Here is a 23,227-nt window from a genome sequence, read left to right as displayed (position 1 = left end):
ATTTAGTCCATTCGTGTCCTTTGTTGACGTGTGATGCCTCGATATGTCATATATCATGATGCGCCCACCACCATACTTCACTTTGGGTTTGACGTTCTCGGAATCATCCGTGCAACCCTTCTTTCTCCAAACATGACGACCGCTGTTCTGATTGGTCTAAATCAGAAGTCGAGAAGCCAGGAAGTTTGATTTACACTCACTGTTCACTGTGTAACTGTTGTTCCTGCTGCTTTCAGGTCATCCTGCAACTCTTTTTTTTTCATTACCGCTGTCTTACTTACTTCATTATTAGTTGGAGAGCATCTGGTTGAGCCTTGGGTGAGATTTCCCCGGCTCGCTTTCCTTTTGCTAAACGTAAATCAATGTTTGTTTATTCATATAAATACAAACAGAAGCCGTCCAACACGTGTTTCCTTCTCACTGGGGTTCATTTTAACGGCTTTAACAGACACACGATGGTTTAACTGAACACGCGTCTCACTAGGAGAGGATAAAGTCGGATGTTTTCCTCACCGCCCCGACTTAAATGTGGCGCTGCATACGCTGTGATCTACAGCGGACTATAAATACACTCCGTATCACGGCCAGCGACACCCTCGAGTGTGTGTACACACTCCCTAACACACACACACACACACACAGCCTTGTTTATTAGGAATACCTGAGCTACGTGCCGCCTGCAAACGCCTGCCCTAATTGCAGATGAAATCATCTCTCGGTTGGCACCGGGTTATGCTTGGCACTGTGTTATGACAGATGTTATTTGACAGCAAAATTGCTATAAAAACGCTGAGCTAATTATCATAACCCTCTTACAGCTGTGCTTTACCGGCAGGACAAACACAGCACAGCGTGACACCATGATTACGTGACTTTAATTAATCAGGAAACTTCACTGCAAAGTTTACGACCAGATTTTATTGATTTCTGACACATTTGGCCAAAGATCATGATGATCTCTGCCTGTGCTGACCCCAGATCATGATTTCTGCCTGCGTTGAACCCAGATTGTCATAATCTCTACCTGTGTTATACACAAATTATCATGATTTCTGACTGTGTTGCTGCCTGTGTTGACCTTATATCATGAAGATGAACCTAATTTAGGATTTTTCTACCTGTGTTGGCTCCAAATTATGATTTTAGACTGTGTTTAGACCCTAGAGAAATGATGATCTTTGCCTGTGTTGAACCCAGATTATGATGTCATGAGTTCTGCCTGTTTTAAACACAAATGATAATGATTTCTGCCTTTGTTGATCCTATATCATAAAGATCTCTGTGTTGAAACTAGATCATAAATTTTCTACCTGTGATGACTCCAAATTATGATTTTAGACTGTGTTACCCTAGATAAACAAAGATCTCGGCCTGTGAAAACCCAGATTGTGATGGTCACTCCCTGCCTGTGTTAAACCCATTTGATGGCTGCCTGTGTTGACCCAATACCGTAAAGAACTCTACCTGTTGAACCCAGATTGTGATGGTCACTCCCTGTGTTGAAGCCCGACTGTGATGGTCGCTGCCTGTGCTGACCCCAGATTATGACTGTCTAAACCTCTGCCTGTGTTAAACAGAAACAATGATGATGGCTGCCAAGATGATCTCTGTCTGGGAAGGACCTTTCCTGTCCCAGCATGACTGCGCCCCTATAAAGACCTGAAGAAAAGTTCCAGCATCCCACACTGAACCCTGACAGCTCTGGAATGCACCGGAACGTCGACCTTTTGACCGAATAGGCACAAATTCCCACAGACATACTTCAAAGTCTTGTGAAAGCCTTGTCACCAAAGGTCACATAGAGGTCATGCTAGTTTAACACAGTTTGTTTTTAAACCGGGTGTCTGACAAGCTCACAGAGAGGCGTCTGTAGTGTATATGGGCACAGAGAAGTCACCAGCTACAGTCCACCACAACCCCTATTACGAGGTAAAATTAAGTATTAAAACAAAATTCTAGGAATTTCTACAGCACTAAATTGCTCATCTAAGTAGCCTAGCGATTAAAGTACTGGACTAGTAATCAAAAGGTTGCTGGTTCAAGTCCCACCACTGCCAGGTTGCCACAGTTGGGCCCTTGAGCAAGGCCCTTAACCCTTAATTGCTTAGACAAAATACTGTCACAGTAATGCAAGTCACTTCGGACAAAGGCGTCTGGACTACTAACCAAAAGGTCGCTGGTTCAAGTCCCACCACTGCCAAGTTGCCACTGTTGGGCCCTCGAGCAAGGCCCTTAACTCTCAATTGTTTAGACAATAAACTGTCACAGTACTGTAAGTCGCTTTGGATAAAACCGTCCAGACTACTAATCAAAAGGTCGCTGGTTCAAGCCCCACCATTGCCAGGTTGCCACCGTTGGGCCCTTAACTCTCAATTGCTCAAACAATATACTGTCACAGTACTGACTCACTCACATGCGGTAGATCTCACTCTGGCTCAGCACGGCGTTCTCCACGAAGTACGGCAGCATGGCGAGCGCGGCCCCCCGGTGCCAGTCCAGCGCCAGGTGCATCCTGCTGGCACGGCTGCAGCACCCGAACGAAACGCCCGGCGGCTTCCAACGCGCCAACGAATCAACGTTCCTGTCAGAGCAAGTTTCTTCTGAGACGGGAATTTTCAGTCACTCCTCATGTCCTTCCCTCTCTCTCTCTCTCTCTCTCTCTCTCACACTCGCTCACACACTCGCTCACACCACACACACTCTCCCTCACACACACTCTCTCACACACACACACACACACACTCTCACTACAGATAATGTTCTGCTCTGTTCTGCTTCGGCTGACAGACTGGTGGAATCTCCACCCCAGAGCCCGGGGCAGAACACACACACACACACACTTCTTGGTTTCATGGTTTTATAGTATCAGAACTGAACTGGGGACTAGGACGGGGCCTTGTAAACCACAGTGGGACCAGATTGTAAGATTAGAGAGAGTAAGATGTGTCATTTGTGTTGCCTGGATCACATAAATAATCATGGAATAATGTGGGTCATTGAAAAACAGTTTGAAAAACCCTGGCCTAGTGAGTAGAGCTTTGAGCTATCAATCGGAAGGTTGTGGGTTTATATCCTGAATCTGCCATGCAGCCACTTTTGGGCACGTCTCGGCTCCGCGGGCATTGACCCTGTGCACTGACCCCAGCTATGTTGCAGGGAAAAATAATAATAATTGAATAAACTTGTACGCAAACGCCCCCTTGTGGAGGCTTTTTGCTCCGTCTTGTAAACCCCAGTGGGACCAGATTGTAAGCTCAGAGAGAGAAAGATTCGTACCACTGTACTGAGTGGGTCTTTTTTAATTTTTTGTCTATTTTACCAGTCGATTACATATAAACCAAATGCACGATTCTGGAAGCCGCCAGAGCCCCGATAAGCTCACAGAACTAAAATAAACGCCGTCGGCACGCTGTCTCCTCGAGGGGGGGACGAGTGGACGGTCCGGCGGAGGGAAGTCCTGTCCTTTCAACCCTCAGATTAAGGAGGCTGAGGTACTAATAGGGCAGCTCTATCTTAAAGCTGATAAGCTGTACTGAAGCAAAGCAGAGCTGGGAACAAAAACAACACACACACACACACACACACACGAGGAACATTTATATACTACATGGCCAAAAGTATCCGGACACCTTGAGAACAAGCTTGTCGGACATACACAGATTCAAAACCATTGGCGGTAATATGGTGGCACCACTAGCTACCAATTATTTTAAGGCATTGAGAGCCTTAACACTTTTTGGAGTGTGCCTGTGGGAATTCATGCCTATTCAGACTTTCCCAAACTGCTGCCTTCAACATTAATTATTTTATACGTCTAGTAGGAATGCATGTATTCGAAATATCTGAAATCACAAATTAGGAGGGGGGCGTCCCAATACTTTTGCTTATATAGTGCAGTTCTTGACGGCTCCGGGAATTCCAGTGGAATGTCGGGATGTCGGAAGTCGGGACCTGGTGATAGTTTGAATTCTCCAGGGTGCAGGGTTCAAACGTTCAGAGGTCACAGTGAGACCTGTGTGCGTGATCTTTTCGGCTATAACAGGAGCTGCTCTTTTGAGGAGGCTTTCACAAGACTTTGAAGTACGTATGTCTGTGGGAATTTGTGCCCATTCTGTCAAAATAAATGAGCTTTGTATGGCTGATGTTGATTCCGGTTCATTCCAAAGCTGTTGAGCTGGAATGTTGTGTCTTCATAGGGGCGCAGTCGTGCTAGAACAGGTAGGACCTTCCCTAAACTGTTGCTGCAAAGTCAGAAGCATGTAATTACCCTGAGACGGCTGGACGGCTGGATCGGTAACTCACGTAACACCACCGAGTCATCCAAGCCGCATCATGTGACTCAGCATTAACACAACGACCCCGTCCAATCACGGCACACCGAGCAGGTGTGTATTAATCCACTCATCACACACACACACATGGTGTCGTTCCTGCACAGCATACACAGAAGCTTCTTTTCTCCAAGGACGAAGGTCACGCAACAGTCATCCTGACAGTGCAAAGCAGAAATGAAAGCTATAAAAGGGCACCTAGGTGGCATACTACCTCAGACACCTGGGTTTGAACCTCTCAGGTGTTGTGGAATGTTCTTAGATCGTGACCTGGTGTTCCTGTAGGAATTTTCAGGTGTCAGTGGTGAAGGCAAATATGCAGTTAAGTTACTGGACTACTGGTCAAGCCCCACCATCATTAAGTTGCCGCTGTTGGACCCCTGAGCAAGGCCCCTAACCCTCAATCAATCCACATAAAAAAACAAACATCAATCAAATTCAACCAGGACTGAACGGTCCACGAAAAGCACGAGCGGCTCAGTACCCGGATCACATTCCTTCCCGCGTCATTATGCAACATCTGCGCTGAACTCGCTCTGGCGCGATGCCGAGTATCCTCGCTCGCCCCTAAACCTGCGCTGATATGAAAGTTCACCCAAACAAAAGCGCAGATAGCCGTGCTTGGCTGCTCCAGTCGCTGCGCCCACATGATGAAACCGACGCCAGGCTCCCAGCCGCGTAGATCCCACCGATACCACCTCGAGGAGGTACGCGGTGTCGTGTGTGAGGTATCCGACCCTTCCTGATAAGACCTCGTACTGTAAGAAAAGTCATAAGGACGTAAACCTGGCCAATGAACTCAAATTCAGGGTGCTCGTCGGTTCGAATCTCGGCTCGGCTGGACGCCTATGCAATCAATGATTGGCTCGTTCGCAGGGTGGGTGCCGGAGGGATTCCTCATGATACAACTGCGACCTCTGCTGGCTGATTGATGCACAGAGACGGGGGATAATGGAGATCGGTGTGTAACTCTCCATGCGCGAATCTGAGCCACATATGAACTCAGTTGTTGCCTAGTGGTTAAGGTACTGGACTAGTAATCAAAAGGTCGCTGGTTCAAGCCCCACCACTGCCAGGTTGCCATAGTTGGGCCCTTAACCCTCGATTGCTTAGTACTAGTAAGTTGCTTTGGATAAAGATGCAGTTCACTACTGCACACGTGTTAGGCTCTCCTCGGTCAGGAGTGGAGGTCAACATCAGTAAATGCAATCGGGTAATTAGATATGAGTAGATTGGGGTGAAAATTCATATTAACACCAACAGCTGGAATAAATCATCCAACGAGCTCACAGTCGGGCGTCCGTATACTTTCGGCCGTACGGTATAACCGAGGAGCTCCGTCTCAACCTGTCCTACATGATTAAACACGTGTTGTTCTTTAACAAAGTATGAAACAATCTGCATCGGCTTTAAAAAGTACATTTAATTCCTCCACGTGTCATTTCAGGTTGTCGGGATCGATGATATCAGTGCAGGTCCGAACCCGTCGCCGCCGTCTCCGCCGCGGTACGCCAGCATATAAATCGGTTAAATCACACGTGAACGATTTACACAATCCATCATACAATAAACATCCATCATGACTCCTGGGCATTGGTAAGGTAATAGGGAATTGGATATGACTAGATTGGGAGAAAATCTTTTGATTCTGGGCACTGAGCATTGCGCTCGCATTCCAAATCATGCGCCGAATGTCCGTTCACGTCTCCAGAGGACATGAAGTCAGACGCTGCAGTTTTGTGCCGCGACTCTCTGACCTCCTTTCCTGCATCCTGTTTTGGAGAAAAGCGCCGATTTCTCCGGGCCGCGAGAGACGAGAAGATCCGAAACGGAGAACAATCGTCCCGACGCTTGTCACATGACCTCGTCCGCAAAACAGGACGTTGTTAATTAATAAGGTGTCGGGGCGGGAACAGGACGCAGGGTTACGTGTCACGTCCGGAAAGCCACACTAGGCCTTTTGTAAATCCTCCACCACTTACTTGTACAGGTGCCTCGACCAGCCAGCAGAGGTCGCATTCGCAGCGGCAAAGAGAAACCCTGTAAACCTCCATGTTCGAAGCCCGGCCAGGTCGATAGCACCACCGATGTTAGAACTCTCAAATTTCAGTTACTGTTAACACCAACAGGAACTGCTGACCACATCTGGCAAACTGACCCTCGTACCAGTGGCTTTAACAAGGCGTCACGTTCTTATCCGAGCTGCACTTTCGAAACTACATCTGCAGACCTGGAAACAACTTTTCACTTCATCCTGTTTTTGTCTGGTTGACCCAGATTCTGAACCAGAAAGGACGTTTTGGGAGCGCTGACTCGGGCTGGTGCGCTCCCAGAGGACTCCGGAGCTCGCCTGAGAGTGTTTTCGACGCATTTACCTCCATCCAGTGTCTTATAGCGCATTTATTTTTCATGCTACACCACTTTTAAAAGACTCGTCAAATGAGTAGAACTGATCTGAAAAGCTTTGCACGGTGCCTAACACATGCTTTGTATGATTGTGTCCAAGAACTTTCTGAAACATGGACAATCTGGACGTAAATCCCATTTTATTTACATCCAGTAGTTAATTATACTGTATTTCAATATCTCATGGACATTAGGGGGTGGTTGTAGCCTAGTGATTAGGGTACTGGACCAGTAATCAAAAGGTCACTGGTTCAAGTCCCATCACTGCCACTGTTGGGACCTTGAGTTAGGCCCTTAACCCAAAATTGCTTAGACAATATACTGTCCCAGTAATGTAAGTCGCTTTGGATAAAAGCGTCCGGACTAGTTGTCAAAAGGTCACTGGTTCAAGCCCCACCACTTCCAGGTTGTCACTGTTGGGCCCTTGAGCAAGGCCCTTAACTCTCAATTGCTTAGAAAATATACTGCTATGCCCCACTGCTAGGCTACAACTGCCCTATTTCAATTCCTCCGCCGCTTGCACCACCCCCACGCTGGTCCTCGTACTGCTTTTATACACGGGTCAGTGGTAGATTCTCATGGACAGAAGTACCACAAACTGAGCATCACGCTATGCCCCATGTGTATCCTCCACTACTCGTCCAGGACCGTCAACCACACAGCAGGTAATTAGGATAAACTCTATCCGACCTTCCCTCACTCAGACGCCACCAACTGTGTCTGCTGAGCGCCTGGCCAGGCAGGTAGCACCACTGAAACTTGAGCTCTCTCAAGCGTTTGATCCCTCTGCACTGAGCACCCTACATTCGCAATTTTGAGATGTTCCATAACACACAAGCAGATATCTTACCTCTGATTCAGCCGTCTATCATCATCACTTCCAAAATCCTACCAAGAGAAAACAAAAGAAAAGAGAATTACTTCTTTCAATGTCATATTATCAACTTATTCATCTCATTTCTTTTCAAGCAACTGGTTTATCATGGTCAGGGCCATGGAGGATCCACAGAGAACATGAGGAACATCTTGAACATGGTGCCAATCAATGGCAGGACTTTAGCCTCCCCCCCTCCAGACATCATATAGAATTATTAACACTGGTGGGCCGGTTTTCCTTTCGCCCCCATTGTATATTCATTAGGAACTGCATAATCTTGGCTGAGAATGGATTAGTTCTGACTCCAACGTTGTCGTGTAAATTCCACGTCTGTGTAGAATAAACTTGCACTAGTGAAAACCAACACTGCAGGAAAAGCCTGCAGCGACCCCACCTTTCTGAGGCCAGAGAGCAGAGAAGAAAACCACACAGTCGTCTCAAAACCATGTGGTTTTATTATAACAATATCCACACTAAAAATAGTTCCTCATTGTTCAGGGAGGACAGAACACCGGTGATTAGGTTACTCACCACAACAGGAACAATCAAACAAAGCAGGTAAGCCAACAACCTGAAGGGAAACGACACAAGTTGAACCGAAACTGGAAAATTGGCCCTGGAAGACAGGTTCCCACAATGCACCACTCCTTCTCTGTTTCTCTATGGGTGGAAATTCCACGTCTATGTGTTTAACCTTTGAAAGAAAGCTGTGGAACCAGACCCCATGGCCTAATGTAATAAATCACCAGGATCTAGCCTGACAGTTTTGATATAATGGCTCTATATGGTCAGAAGTATGTGGACACTCAATCATAAGCTTGTTGGACGTCCCATTCTTATACAATCTGCATTTATAATGAGCTACCCCCCAACTTGCAGCTATAATATCCTCGGAGAAGGCTTTCGACTTAATTTTGGAGTGTGTCTGTGGAGTCATGGCTCACAATCAATGTTCCAATTCGGCCTATAGTCACAAAGGGGTACGATGGGAATGGAGGACTTCATATTAATGCTAGATGTTTTGGAATAGGGTGTCTAACAAGCTTATGGTCAGGGTTCCACACAGTTTTGGCCGAATAGTGTACGTTTTAGCTTTTGTAGCTTCATTTAGGGACACATTGGATGGTTAGAAACGCATGTTTTATTATTAGCAATATGATTATATGATTTATGATTATATTAATAGAGTAAGTATTATTTTGTGGCCGAATATTGAACGTTTTATGTTAGAGTTAAGTTTTTTTTTTACCTCATAGCTTTTATAGCTTAATTTAGAGACACTATGGGTGGTTAAAAACGTATGTTTTATCATTATTATTATTATTATTTAAACTATTATTAAATGTTTTTTTTCTAATTTATAATTATATTAATAAAGTAACTATTATTTTTTGGTGTTAGCTTTTTTACCTCATAGCTTTTGTAGCTTCATTTAGGGACACTTTGGATGTATGTTTTATAACTGTCATTACTATTAAAACTATTCTTAGATTTTGTTTTTATAATTTATAATTATTTTAGTAAATTTAGTATTATGTTTTTGGCCAAATAGTTATATTAGTGCTACGTTTTTCCCCTCATAGCTTTTGTAGCTTCATTTAGGGACACTTTGGATGGTTAAAACGTATGTTTTATCACTATCATAATTACTATTTAAACTATTATTAAATATTTTTTGATAACTTATAACTATATTAATAAAGTAAGTATTATTTTTTGGCCGAATAGTGCACGTTTCATGTTGGTGTTAGCTTTTGTAGCTTCATTTGTTTTAGGGGCATTTTGGACGGTATAAACCATTTCATCATTATTATCATCACTATTAAAACTATTATTAAATATTTGTATATAATAATGTATGATTATATTAATAAAGTAAGTATTATTTTGAAGGAAATGGGAAATCTGTGGTAAGTGCAATGCTAGTATCTGACCAACCGCCTTCGTTATAGAGCAGTTTGGTATAAAAGTGAAGCTTCTGCCCTCTACTGATCAAACTCAGGAACTGCAGCCAAAACACACGGACACCAAATTGATGAACTGGTTTATGATTGATGCCCAGCTAGGAAAAGCAAGAAAAGGGCCTTCCCCAAACTGTTAGCACAGAGTCAGAAGCACCTACTGATTTTATACACCTGTTAGCTATGTCTGGATCACCTGAACTCAATCATTAGGAGGGGTGTCCATGTAGTTTACAAATTCTCTTTATTACTGTATATTTTAACCCAGTTTGTTTTATCCTCATACGCAAAACATGAAGCACAAAGGGAACACAGGAGTAAAAACACAGGAGCAGGAAATGGGTCCATGTTTTTGGAAGTGGACATCCAACAAGTTTATGATCAGGTGTCCACATACTTTTGGTCATACAGTGTAATCAGTGTATTTGTTTACATTGTAGCTCTGTATGAAAGTAAATCATGCATCGTCTGCTGATTAAACTCACAATGTAAGGATGATGCTAAAGGTACTGAAATCATGCCAGTATGGTCAGTGTATGCCATCCCATAAGTACCCATTTATAACACAGTCTACAAGGTTGACTGACACTAATAGTAGTGCTGGCAGTTAGCTTCTTATAAATGCTCTGAAACGGACATTTATTGCGCCAGTGAAATGTAACTTGAGCTGTTTTGTGCCCGCGCAGTGCCAGCTCGTTCGAATTGGGAAACCATTTGCTCGAGCACAGCATCACAGAGCAAACAGCTCTTATGTTACTAGCCTAATAGCCAGCGCATTTATTGCTAATCCGATGATAAATAGCTGATGAGATGGACGTAGCTCCTGGCATGGGTTGTGTTACAAACCAAACCCTGAAGAAAATAGATGGCATCAGAATGGCACAGAGAGAGCATGAGGTTAATGCCTCATTACAAAGACAAATGTCAGGTGTGTGCATGCAAAGTCAATGGATCATTGTGAAGGCAAATGCCAGGTGTGTTTTGACTCCATGACCAAACCCTTTGGTCTGACGACTCTCTGGTTAGATCAGCTTAATATCTTTGTTACCTTTAATTACCTTTAATAATTGTTAATTATTTGTTACCTTTAATGATTCAGTTCCTAAGGAAGCAGATTACACAAGTTGGACAAAAACACGATTTCTGAAACATTGTCATTTATGTATGGAACAAAGTCATCCATCACAGTAACCCTGTAAAAATACAGATGGTTTTACCATGGCTTTTTCCTGTTCTGGGTCATGGTGGGTCTAGTTTCCCCAAATTTACTGGATACAGAGCACCATCGCAATATGATCTGCATAAAGACCTACGTGACTTGAAATGGACCAAATTGTTATTGCTTGACCACAGAGTTGAATTAACTTCCAATCAACAAGGGTTGCTTACAATTCCCACAGACAGTGGTAAATAAAAGGACAACACATGAATCACAGACAGGCTGTTGGGTTGGCCAAGTCTCTTTGATGCAAGAGGACATGAAGACAATGGTGACTGCTCCGGAAGTGGCTTAAATTGCAGAATAATTGTAATAATGGTGATGTGTGACGATTAATGGTGATTAATGTGCCCATGCCTTAAAGTGCCCATGCCTCACCTACAATGAGCATGCAGGCATCGAAACTAAAAATCGGAGCAATTAAAAAAAAAAAAAAAAAGGTCCAATGATTGGTTCTCCAAGATCATGTGGATGGCCTGGCATGTGTGCACTGTTTCCAGTGGAAAAGATGGCACCAGGATGAAGTGAAGGACAATCCACCTCCAGATCCAACAGCATACAGAAGTTAAAGGATCTGCTGATAATTTCCTGGTGCCAGATACCACAGGAACCCTACAGATGTCTTGTGGAGTCCGGGTTTCAGTGGGTCAGAGCTGTTTTGACAACTGACCATCCAAATAAAATAGTCCCTTATGTAATGTATGGATACTATATACACTAAATAGGCTTTTTTTCCATTTAAGTAAATCCATTTTGGAACAGGTTTAAAATGGACGAGACGAGACCCTTTGTGAGACGCCAACTGGAACTCATCTGGATTTAAAATAATAAATCTTAGATGCTTAGAAGATTGTATAGAAAGATCCTCTGAGCTGAGAACCATTACCCATTTAAAGAACCTATGAAGAACCTTTGGGTTCTGGGCAGTTTCACTGATGTTCCAGCATCTTCTAAGTGGGTGTTAGGAGGACCACTCGGTGACAGAAGAAAAGTGTAGGCATCATTAAATTAGATTTCCACAACCTTCATGACATGTCAACTTTTGACTTTAGTTGTTTACATTTCACAGGGTTCTTTATGTAGATACTTTTCTGTTAGGAACCCTTGGGGAAGGTTAATTTTGAGGGTTAATGTGCTTATAGATTTGACAGATATTTAGGTAGCTTGTAGCTAACCAGCTAGCTCATTCACAATAAACAAAACGACTTGACAGTAAACAAGCTGCGACGGTGTTAGCATTCCAGGCTAGCTAATAAAGGGTGCAGAAAATAACAATAGTCTATTTATGGTATGACACCGTTGAAATGTGTGTTTATTATCCCGGCTGCGAGGAGTCGACACTTAAAGCTAGTTAATGATTATCCAGCCCAAACGGACATGTTATTTCGGATTATATCCGCTACAAGCACAAGGAATGAAGATTATTATTAACCTAAATAACATTATTTAATGTAACGCGTTAACCCACACAGGATACCCGGGCCTCCTGTACATCCTCGCTGTGTCGTTAAAAAACCCACCCGGTAAAATGTGCCCCCCCCCTGGTTCCTGATTCGCCGGCTTACCGTCTCGTCCTTGGCGGTGCTGGCGCTGGCGGTGCTCGGGGTCGGAGACCGCTGTAGTGTCACCAAAGCCATGATCCTTCAACAATCCTTTAGTCCAAATAGTTAAAAACCAGTTTCAAATCAAATCAAACCATGAGCGATCCGACTGAGAGTTCCTACTGCACTCATCCCAGCCGGAGCTGTGATTTCAGAAGCTCCGATTTGCATAAGACTGAGCCTGGTTTAGTCCAGACCAGCTCCAGTATAATCTCCTGCATGGTATTAAAGCATAAATCATGCATAATAATGTACTGCATCAAACCATTAAGTCATCTCTATAAAAACATCCTACAGGGAGGGAGACCACACCACTGAACTGAACTCACTACAGCATCATCTAGTCTAGTACTGAAACACAATGCAGAAGTGATGCTGCTGCTGCTGCTGCTGCTATTGACTCTCAGCACTATTGACTGGAACACACTCCTACATTTATTTAGTTTGTTTATTGTTTATTAGGATTTTAACGTCATGTTTTACACTTTTGGTTACATTCATGACAGGAAACGGTAGTTATCTTCACACGAGGTTGATCAGTTCACAAGGTTATATCGAACACAGTCATGGACAATTTAGCATCTCCAATTCACCTCACTTGCATGTCTTTGGACTGTGGGAGGAAATCGGAGCACCCGGAGTAAACCCACGCAGACACGGGGAGAACATGCAAACTCCACACAGAAAGGACCCGGACCGTCCCACCTGGGGATCGAACCCAGGACCTTCTTGCTGTGAGGCGACATTTAGTTAGTTATTTACACTGCATATGCAGTGCAGATCTTGTAGAAGAGGTGGAAATAACCATAAAGCGCTAATACATATTTTAATAATAGGTAAAATTATCTAATCAAATTATTTATTAATTTATTCTTTGACCTGGGGGAATATTTAGAGTCAGGGGTGTCGTAGTGGGGTGAAAAGTGGGACTGAGTTACCAAGGCCCCAAGTCGGGGGAGGGCCCTTGAGGAGTCTAGAAGGAGTCTGGACTGGGGTGAGGGGGGCCCACCATGGGCACTGCTTGTGCATAGGGTCCAGAATTTGGTGCTATGCCCCTGTTTAGAGTAGCTGGTTGACCTAGGCTTGTTTTTGGAAAGTGGAGGCAAACAGGAGATGATACTCGAACCCTGAGGTCGAAGTCCCCAAGCCTACCCCTTATTTTGATTATTATATATTATACTGTATATAATTGTATACATTTACATTTTCAGTATTTAGCAGATGCTTTTTTTTTTTATCTAAAGTGACTTACAGTACTGTGACAGTATGTTGTCTAAGCAATTGAGGGTTAAAAGCCTTGCTCAAGGGCCCAACAGTGGCAACCTGGCAGTGATGGGGCTTAAACCAGCGACCATTTGATTACTAGTTCAGTACCCTAACCGCTAGGCTATAACTGCCTGTAAATATTGTTATTCTTTATTATTATTATTATTATTATTATTATTATTATTATAGCCAAGTTCTCGCAATGGTTCATTGCATCCAGTGATTCTGGAGAAACTGGACCCACTGAGACCCTGACAAGGATAAATTAGTGGTAAAACCAACTTTCAAGAATTCGTCAGTCAGAATAACTTGTTTCTAAGACCCCTTTGCTGTAAGTCAAGCATTCAGGTCTGTATCAGGTCTGCGTTCTCCAGGATCCTCTTCTAAAGCCACGTGGAGCTTTTTCTTGTCTGATCTTTGTCCAAAATCCAGGTGAACCCAGCAGTTTCATACAGAGCAGGGTGGTAAAAGGGTGGTAAATGATTAATTGTGTCACATTTTTCTTTAATAGCTGCACTCATTGTGTTCCTCTAGTAATTTATTCGTGTGTGTAACTGCATTTGTAAACTGGGTTCGTTTTGTCCAGCTTCATTTGTGTTTCTGGTTTTGAACTAGTTTGCCTACGATTTGACCTGGTATGAATGATTTGCCTACATTAATCTGAGCCTTCCTGACTAATCCAGATCGTTTCAGGTCTCACTAGGGCATCTCAAAGTGCTTCCGGGACCACTTACCTGCTGGATAGTCCGATAACACCTCGGCTTCAGCTCATGGACAGATGACCTTACACTCTCCTCAACATTTTTAATAGAGAGTTAAATTCATAGTTACCTCAATAACATAACGTTAGTCACAACAAGACCTTCTTTGGAACAGCTGAAGGATCAGAATACCATTTGTATTGTCTTGGTTTGCTACTCTTCTTTGTTTTCCATCTTTGTCTTTTGGAGTCATGAATTGATATTAGCTGAGGTTGGACACTCCTGGGTAGATTTTCCACATTACCATAGCTCTCACTGCTTTGAGGTCCTAGAGCCCTAGAATGGCTGTTTTTAGTTCTTCTTACATTTGTTTAGACTGTGTCCTTGTTTTCTTTAATTATTTTTACTGTATTATATTTTTTATACGCAGTCTCACGCCATGGTGATCAAAACTTGCTTGACTGTGGACTGGGAACATTGACACAAACCAGACCTTATTGTCCAGTGACAGTGCACTATATAGGCTAAATAGGCTTAAATACCTACAGATATGTTCCAAAATCATGTGAAAAGCGTTCACAGAAAGCAGCTCCACTGTAATTGCCATGGTTAGGTGTCCACACTCTTACAAGCGTGTGTAAAGTTTTGCTTGTAATTCATTTACGGCGATGTCAGTAAAACTCGGGGATCTTGAACGCTGCACGGTGCTATGTTACTTTGGCCTCACATTATGTAACAACTGATTCCCGACAGTTCAGTAGTTCTGACAGACTGGAGCTGCAGGATTGAGGTGAGTCTGTCTGTTTTACAGATTTACACTTTTGCACGACTTATAGAAGTCAGTCTGCACTAATAATTTACTTTATACAAAGTTCTGTACTGTTTAATTTGTTTTGTACTGTGATCATTTGCATTTTAAGTAGACCCCTAATGAAAGGAATAGCCTGAAGGACCAACATAATACATGCTGGTTGCAAGCACGCCACCAGTATGGCTATACGAATTGACCAGCACAAACCAGTTTGGACCAGTATAGAAGTAATGCTGAGCTGGCTTGGGGTAGCATTTGGTAAAATCTGGTTGGATCATGCATAACGCAAATACATCCAAGTTAAAGCCACCAATCCACCTTTTGCATGTTTTGGAATGTGGGGGAAAAGTACCTGAAGAAAACAGGAGTGGGCACAGAGAGAACATGCCAAACCCTCAAAGTGTCTGCTAATTTATGAAATCAATTTTCTTTTTTTAAGAGACATGATCAGCTTCCAATGTTGTGGCAACAGTTTGCGGATGGCACTTTCCTGCTCCAGTATAACCTGACCTCAGTCCCATTAATCCCATTAATCACGATCCAAAACCTTGTGGAAACCCTTTTAAGAAGACTGAAGGCTTTTATAGGGGGGGCAGATGGTTTTGGAATGGGATGTTCAACAAGCTCACGGTCAGGTGTCCACATACTTTTGGCCATGTATTGTACATGCAGATGTTTTTGTTGCAGCCATGCGGGTAGCGGTCATCGGCGCCGGGGTCATCGGCCTCTCCACGGCCCAGAGCATTTACCAGCGTTTTCACGACAAGGTCGGTCCCCTGAATATAGACGTCTACGCTGACGTCTTCACTCCACTGACCACCAGTGACGGGGCGGCGGGACTGTGGCAGCCGTACCTCTACGACAAGGGCAACGTCCAGGAAACGTAAGAGCTACATTTTAGTTGGGTCAAGCAATGATCCAAGAAATGTACAATTTTGACCAAATACAGTCCAAGCAATTGTGGGTTAAGCAGTTTACAATTGATAGCAGTTGAGGGTTAAGGGCCTTGCTTAAGGGCCCAACATTGGCAACTTGGTGGTGGTGGTGGGGCATAAACCAAACAACCTTTAGATCAGTAGTCGAGTATCTTAACCGCTGAGCTAACACCACCCTTTTATCCAAAGCAGTTTACAGTTACAAGCAGTTGAGGGTTAAGGGCCTTACTCAAGGGCCCGACAGACGTCATTTCATGTTTGCTTTCTCCACAGGAAATGGAACAAAGAAACGTTTGACTACCTGCTGAGCTTCCTCAGCCGTCCTGAAGGTGTGGAGATGGGGATATTCCTGCAGTCCGGGTACAACCTGTGTACCAAGAAAGTCCCGGTAAGATCTACGGGTGGATACGTGTTACTCCCGAAAGTATTTGGATGGTCGTGGTTTCGGACAAGCTCAGGGTCGTGTGTCCGCATACTTTTGGCTATACTGTGTATAAATGTATAAGTTAAAGGGTCACAGACGTTCAACTTAAACTTTAACACCCTGAGCTGATTATTTATGAACTTTATGGAGCTGGTCGGACTTTGATTGTTCTGAAATGTTCTGCTGCTTGTTGAGCCCTTTTAGCTGCTATTTTTGTGCTAACAACCCGTGGTGTGTCTAGTGTAACTGAACCCAATTCCTCATTGGTCGATTGAGTAACTAAGGGGGCAAATACTTTTTCCTTCCATAAACAAATTCCTCGTTTATTAACGATACTGTAATTAGAGGAAAATAATGTTTTGGTGTTTTCGTCTCTGCAGGATCCCTCGTTTAAAGACATCGTTTTGGGTTTTCGTGAGCTCACCGAGCGTGAGCTGGATATGTTCCCGGGATACAGGTACACGCATACATACGGCCACTTTATTAGGAACACCTGTACACCTGCTCGTTTAGATAATCAGCAGTTCAGCCAGTCATGTGACCCTAGAGCATCACACTGATTAAAAAACCACCAGGTATAAAACATCCAAACATCCAGCTTTAGTATTTAAGCAAGGAAGATTCCTGACATGATAATTTGACAAAAAATGTATCTGACTATAATAAGACAATTTAAAATAATCATTTCAGCTTCTACAGTGCATAATATTAGTGAAAGATTACGGGAAAGGCAAGTAACTATTACTGATTGACTTTAGATCTTAGCATGCTTTTGTGATCCTCACATACATTTATAAATACTTTAAAAAACCATCAACAATAAATGCTCTTCTATTGCAAGTTAAGACTGTACTTAACTGCCGAAGCCGTTTGTCAAGTCCAGAATCGCTGCTGACCACACTGGACCCCAGTCTAGACCACCCTGAATTGACTGATGCACAGTTAACGGTGCACCAGGGAAAATATAATCTGATTGACTTTAACCGTGGCTCAGTTGTTGGCACCAGATGAACTCAGGGTATGTCAGATCTGCAGGCGTAAAAGCCTTGTTGACGAGAGAGAAGTCTGATGACACAAAGGCTACGGTAACACGAATAACCAATCTTTACACCCATAGTGATAGGGCTACAACGGATCACACTGGGTTTCACTACTGTCAGCCAGAAATAGGAAACAGAGGCTACAGTGGGCACAGGTTTACTGAAAAAAGATAGTAAGAGATTGAATGGGAAACTCAACATTACTCGATTGTTCGTTGTTGTGGACGTTTCCCTAACCGAGCATTATGTCTTTCTCAGTTTTGGCTGGTTTAACACCGCATTAATGCTGGAGGGGAAGACCTACCTGCCGTGGCTCATGAACTGGTGAGGAATGAACGTTTATCTCACAGCTGATCTCTGTATAATAGATGAATGTTTACTGAATTTAATAAGATCAGTGAAAACAGATCAATGAAAATTTAAGTCTGTACCGAACTTTGGGTTTGAAGTTTGTTAACCTTTATTAACCCTTAAATGTTTTTTTTTTTTACTTTGCTTTGCTCAGGTTGACAAAACGAGGTGTGAAGTTTCACCAGAGGAAGATCAGCTCATTCCAAGAGGTCAGAATGTTAAACTGTTTGTACCAAATTGATTAATTGCATATTTGTTAGAGGAAATGATTTCAGATTATTAAAATTAAAACCTCACCTAATAATTATTATATTAATATTAATATAGCATTTATGTTAAAAGGTCTTCAATACTTTCACATTCGAAGTGAAGTCCAGTGAAGCTAAGGAAGAAAAGTAGAAATATACTCCATATTTTCCATTCTGGAAAGGGTTACAAAGGGCTGTGGGGCCAGTATCTTCATGCCTTTCTGTCAAATCTGATTCATCTTCTAATGTTTCGTGACAGAATTCCAAACTGTGATGTTTTCTAGCTGGCAGAAGGAGGCGCGGACGTCATCGTGAACTGCACGGGCGTTCGATCGGGCGATCTCCAACCCGACCCCAAGCTCACCCCAGGTCGAGGCCAGATCATTAAGGTCAGTAATGAAAGTTATGGAAACAACCGAGCTCAAAAGTTTACATACAGCTGTGGGGGCTCATCATGACTCCATTGTAATGCTTGTTGATCGGTGCAGTCAAACTAACCCTAACCCTTATAAGGGCACAGAAAAGTCATCAGCTTACATGACATGTGAGAACATGTAAATTTTTTTACCACAGTTGGTCTCAGTCCATTAAACCTGAACCTTTTTGCACCGTTAGGTTGATGCTCCATGGCTGAAGCACTTCATCCTGACTCACGATTTTGAAAAAGGAGTCTACAACTCCCCCTACATCATCCCAGGGTGAGTGGACGTACGTTCCTTTCGGGATCAACAGACTTGAAACGAGTCCTGCCATGATAATTTGACCAAAAAAATTTATCGGAGAATAAAAATAATAAATAAGTTATTTCACCTTCTGTCTATCTATTTTTGTTTCTGCTAAGTGGAACAACCAGTCAAGTTTAGGACCAGTTGCTTCGTTCACATGGGTGATACTGGTGTTGCACAACCTTTTTTCTTTAATAAATAAAATGATCATGTAAAAAAAAAGTGCCAGCGAGCCCAGACTAGCACCCATCCTCTCCGACAAATGTAAAGCAACAGCGGCTTTACCCTGTATATAAATAATAATAATAATACAATAATAATGATTAGAACCAGTTTATAACCCGATTCTTCTTCTTCAGGAGTCGACTGGTGACTTTGGGTGGAATTTTTCAAGTGGGAAACTGGACGACGCAGAACAACTCCACCGACCACAAGGATGTCTGGGAGAACGCCTGTAAACTGGAGCCCAGCCTGAAAGTACGTTAGATTGTATTCACTGCTCAAATACACTATATGGGCGCCAGTTTTCCTAATCCCTCCCTTTACCGCAGCACGCTCGGATCATAGAAGACTGGACGGGTCTCAGACCTGTACGCAGTAAAGTCAGACTGGAACGAGAGACCGTCCGTGCTGGACCCAACACCATCGAGGTAAAATCGTCACAATTATTAAGAATTAGTACAATTCCCTTGCTGCTTGCACCACCCCCATGCTGGCCAAGGAGAGCCGCAGACTAGCACCTGCCCCTTCCAGCATGTGTGAAGTCTTTGGTTGCTTCTTTTACTCCAGCCAGTGGTGGATTCTCACAGTTAAACAGCATATAGACACATAGGGCAGAGTACCAGACAGCAGGAGTTGCTCCTGCAGCAGCACTGAGGATCATTGCGATTGCTCAGAAGGTTGCTGGTTTAATCCCCACTACCATCTGAGCAAGGCTGTTAACTCTCAGTTGCTTGGATAGTGTTCAGTCACAAATGTGAGTCGCTTTGGACAGAAGCAGCCGCTAAATTCTCGAAATGTAAACGTACTTCTCTGAGGCCTTCACACTATTTGGTCTCTAGTAATCAGTGACACGTGATCGTGTAACAGTAATACTATCTCGTTCCAGGTGATTCATAACTACGGACACGGAGGCTACGGTTTGACGATCCATCGCGGCTGCGCCGAAGAAGCTGCTGGACTTTTTGGAGAGATCCTGCAGCGGAAAACCAGCGCTAAATCCCGACTGTAGAACCAGTTCCTTAATCTGTGAACGCTGCATGTGTGAAGTCGTGCACTAAGATTTAAATCTGCACTCTATTTAAATATGACTTAGCTACCAAACCCTGAGTATAGATAGATTTCAGTGTCACTTATATCACAAATTTGATCTGATTTCTTACAAATTATAATCCAGATCTAATCTCCTTCTGTTTCTTCTTGCTGTCTGAGTTTAAAAAAAATTATAATAATAAGACATTTGTTTATAAGTGAGGGGGACAGAATTACATTTGTTTAAAGCTAACTTTGTGGCAACAGTTTGGGGAAGGCCCTTTTACAAAGCAGGGTCCATCCATGAAGGCGGAACCATGTTTTTTTTTAAGCAAACTCCACACAGAAAGGACCCGGACCGCCCCACCTGGGGATCGAACCCAGGAGCTTCTTGCTGTGAGGCGACAGTGCTACCCATTTAGCCACCGTGCCGCCCCACTGAATTATTTATATACATATTTATTTAATATAGAAGATGAATAATGTATGTAATATGTCATATACACTTTGTAACCAAGTCATAACAATAAAAATGATTCAAAAAGGATGTGGACACCCGACCATAAGGTTACTGGACATCTTATTCCTTATTAATTCTCAGGCATTGTGGAGTTGCTCCGATTTCCTTCGCAGCTATAACAGTGTCCAGTTTCAATTTTTTGGTGTGTCTGTGGGATTTTGTGCACATTTAATAAAAAATGCTTCACTAGTTATTAGGACGGGTGTCCACATGGTTTCAATTCACAGTCTACACATCAGTTTTATTCCATAAATATCAGTGTTTGCTATATATTTCCTGTTTGGCTTGCCATAATACATGCATAATACGTGCAGCCAATGGGGGGCTGGGCAGTGAGGTGGGTGGTTGAGTTCATGTCGTGGACGGGCCCCCCCTGCCATGGGCCCCCTGTAGTTATGCCACTGTTAACATAATAACGTGACCGTACCACAACAAAACACAGCACAGCAAACTGTGCATGTAAGATGTAAGCAGAAATAGGCTTAACATTGTCCTGGTTATGAGATAAATACATTTATTTGTATATATTTATACACAGTAATGTTGCATTGTGCTGCTCATTTCCACTTGACATCAATAGCTCGTCTTTTAGCTAACAAACTGCTGTTAGCATTTCAAAACATATACAGACTTAATTATTTCTCATCACGTAACACCCAGATATTTCATTTACACAAACCTGCACCTCTCCTCCTGAATTAAACAAAAAACAACATAATTTAGTCATTCAGAGTCTAAATTTATCAGTCAACAACGTCCTGGAGCAGAAATGCTGTTGCAAAAATGGAAGCTAGGAGCAGAACAGTTAGCATTGTGTTTGTGCATTAATTTGACGTCGATGCTCAATTATTTTTTATAATTTTTTTTAATGATCAGCTTTGAACTTTTGACCAAACACCACACAATTACGCCTCAAAGAAAAGTCCTGCTGGATGAAGGAACTGTTCAGCCTGAACCTGAAGGTCTAAAGCTAGCAGAGCAATAATGAAAGCTAACAGCTTAGTTAATATTGTAAGGTGTTTACGTTTAACTGTCATAATTATGGGTTTTAGCACTCATAGCTTGGAAAAACAGCAGATAGCACGTTTGCAAATTTGAAAAAGACATCAAATAGAGCCGTTTACAGTCGAGATATTCAGATATCGAAGGAATCGGAAGCTACAGACAAGAAAATATGAACACTAGAGCTGAGCCGTGTGTTGTCACAGATGAGAAAGAATATGCAAAAAGTATACCAGTGATTTAAAACATCTCAGCAAGAACTGAATCAAATGGTAGGCCTATTTCCAGAACAGAGGTTTTGGGAAAACAGTGTTCATGACAGTTTTTCTCAGCTGTAATCCCATTAGGCAATGACAGACCCCTCCAGGATAGTGTAAGGAAAGAAGTGTGTAGCAAGGATCCGCCAAAATTTGCTTCAGGTGCTTCCCAAGTCCTGCTAATGATTCATATACAGTTAAAGGATCCTATTGATGGAATCCTGAAGTGCATCACTGCTTTGAGATGTACGCTGGTCCAGTATGAACATCACAAACATACCATTCCTAGCAGTTTTGTAAGCCTAAGTTGCATTTGAATCACAGGAACACTGAATTATCACATGACTCAAGGAGTCAGACGACTCACATGAATCATCAAGTCAGTCAGTTAATGTATCTGAATCATTTGAATCACATAAAGAATCACATAAATCCCACGTTCTGCTTTGCTGCTTAATTTAATCACTGAATTAAATACCTGAATCATCTGACTCCCTAAAATACACGACTCAAAATTTCAATGTTTTGCTGCTTACCAGAATCACTGGCCACGTCCCAATTTTCACCCTAAGCCCTAGGTTCTTCATAAAAAAGCACACTTTCATTACATTAGGGGAGTTTTGAACACAGTTACTTGTGCTTGAACATAATTTACCATGGTAGCACCACAGCTAGTTTGATACGAATAGAAAACAGAACTTAAATACCAATCAAGCAAATTTGTGAACACACCGCGGATGTGACCTCCATTCCTCAGCTCTCACAGACTCACAGGACTGCAGGAGAACAATGTGTCTTGTGAAACTGGAGCATTAAGTGTGCGTAGGAGGGCATAGAATTAAACACAGGACAGAAGCGAGACACTTTACAACCAAGGGGTGCAAAACTGTACAGTGCCTTGCAAAAGTATTCAGCCCCCTTGAACTTTTCAACCTTTTGCCACATTTCAGGCTTCAAACATAACGATATGAAATTGTAATTTTTTGTGAAGAATCAACAACAAGTGGGACACAATCGTGAAGTGGAACGAAATTTATTGGATATTTTAAACTTTTTTTAGAAATAAAAAACTGAAAAGTGGGGCGTGCAATATTATTCAGCCCCCTTGCGTTAATACTTTGTAGCGCCACCTTTTGCTGCGATTACAGCTGCAAGTCGCTTGGGGTATGTCTCTATCAGTTTTGCACATCGAGAGACAGAAATTTTTGCCCATTCTTCCTTGCAAAACAGCTCGAGCTCAGTGAGGCTGGATGGAGAGCGTTTGTGAACAGCAGTTTTCAGCTCTTTCCACAGATTCTCGA

At 42.8% G+C, this 23,227-nt stretch overlaps 2 protein-coding genes across 2 annotated transcripts in view; one reads left to right on the top strand and one right to left on the bottom strand.

Annotated features, from left to right (window-relative positions):
* The window catches only part of ssh1a (slingshot protein phosphatase 1a), a 28,214-nt gene extending 15,779 nt beyond the window's left edge, over positions 1 to 12,435 (bottom strand). Inside the window, exons 1-2 of the mRNA XM_063017491.1 lie at positions 12,360 to 12,435; positions 7,588 to 7,625 (exon numbers count right to left, since the gene is read on the bottom strand). Of these exons, the coding sequence (XP_062873561.1) occupies positions 7,588 to 7,625; positions 12,360 to 12,431 (110 nt within the window). The 5' untranslated portion in view covers positions 12,432 to 12,435. The remainder of the gene's footprint in view (positions 1 to 7,587; positions 7,626 to 12,359) is intronic.
* A 2,680-nt stretch (positions 12,436 to 15,115) lies between these two features.
* On the top strand, positions 15,116 to 20,707 carry LOC134335098 (D-amino-acid oxidase-like). Its single transcript, XM_063017492.1, has 11 exons — positions 15,116 to 15,152; positions 15,861 to 16,056; positions 16,382 to 16,496; positions 16,913 to 16,989; positions 17,831 to 17,896; positions 18,078 to 18,132; positions 18,456 to 18,560; positions 18,787 to 18,869; positions 19,256 to 19,373; positions 19,448 to 19,546; positions 20,005 to 20,707. Exons 2-11 carry the CDS (start codon positions 15,863 to 15,865, stop codon positions 20,125 to 20,127), a joined length of 1,035 nt encoding a protein of 344 aa, XP_062873562.1. The 5' UTR covers positions 15,116 to 15,152; positions 15,861 to 15,862; the 3' UTR covers positions 20,128 to 20,707.
* Positions 20,708 to 23,227: the final 2,520 nt, after the last annotated feature.

Source organism: Trichomycterus rosablanca, chromosome 21 (genome assembly GCF_030014385.1).
Source record: "Trichomycterus rosablanca isolate fTriRos1 chromosome 21, fTriRos1.hap1, whole genome shotgun sequence".
Classification (NCBI taxonomy): Eukaryota; Metazoa; Chordata; class Actinopteri; order Siluriformes; family Trichomycteridae; genus Trichomycterus; species Trichomycterus rosablanca.
This window is presented reverse-complemented; position numbering and strand designations above follow the sequence as displayed.

Excerpts from the sequence above, each read along its gene's own strand:
- LOC134335098 (XM_063017492.1), top strand. The coding sequence starts at position 15,863 with ATGCGGGTAGCGGTCATCGGCGCCGGGGTCATCGGCCTCTCCACGGCC. Across the intron at positions 16,990-17,830 it reads GATATGTTCCCGGGATACAG|TTTTGGCTGGTTTAACACCG; the intron begins GTACACGCATAC and ends TGTCTTTCTCAG. Across the intron at positions 19,547-20,004 it reads CTGGACCCAACACCATCGAG|GTGATTCATAACTACGGACA; the intron begins GTAAAATCGTCA and ends ATCTCGTTCCAG.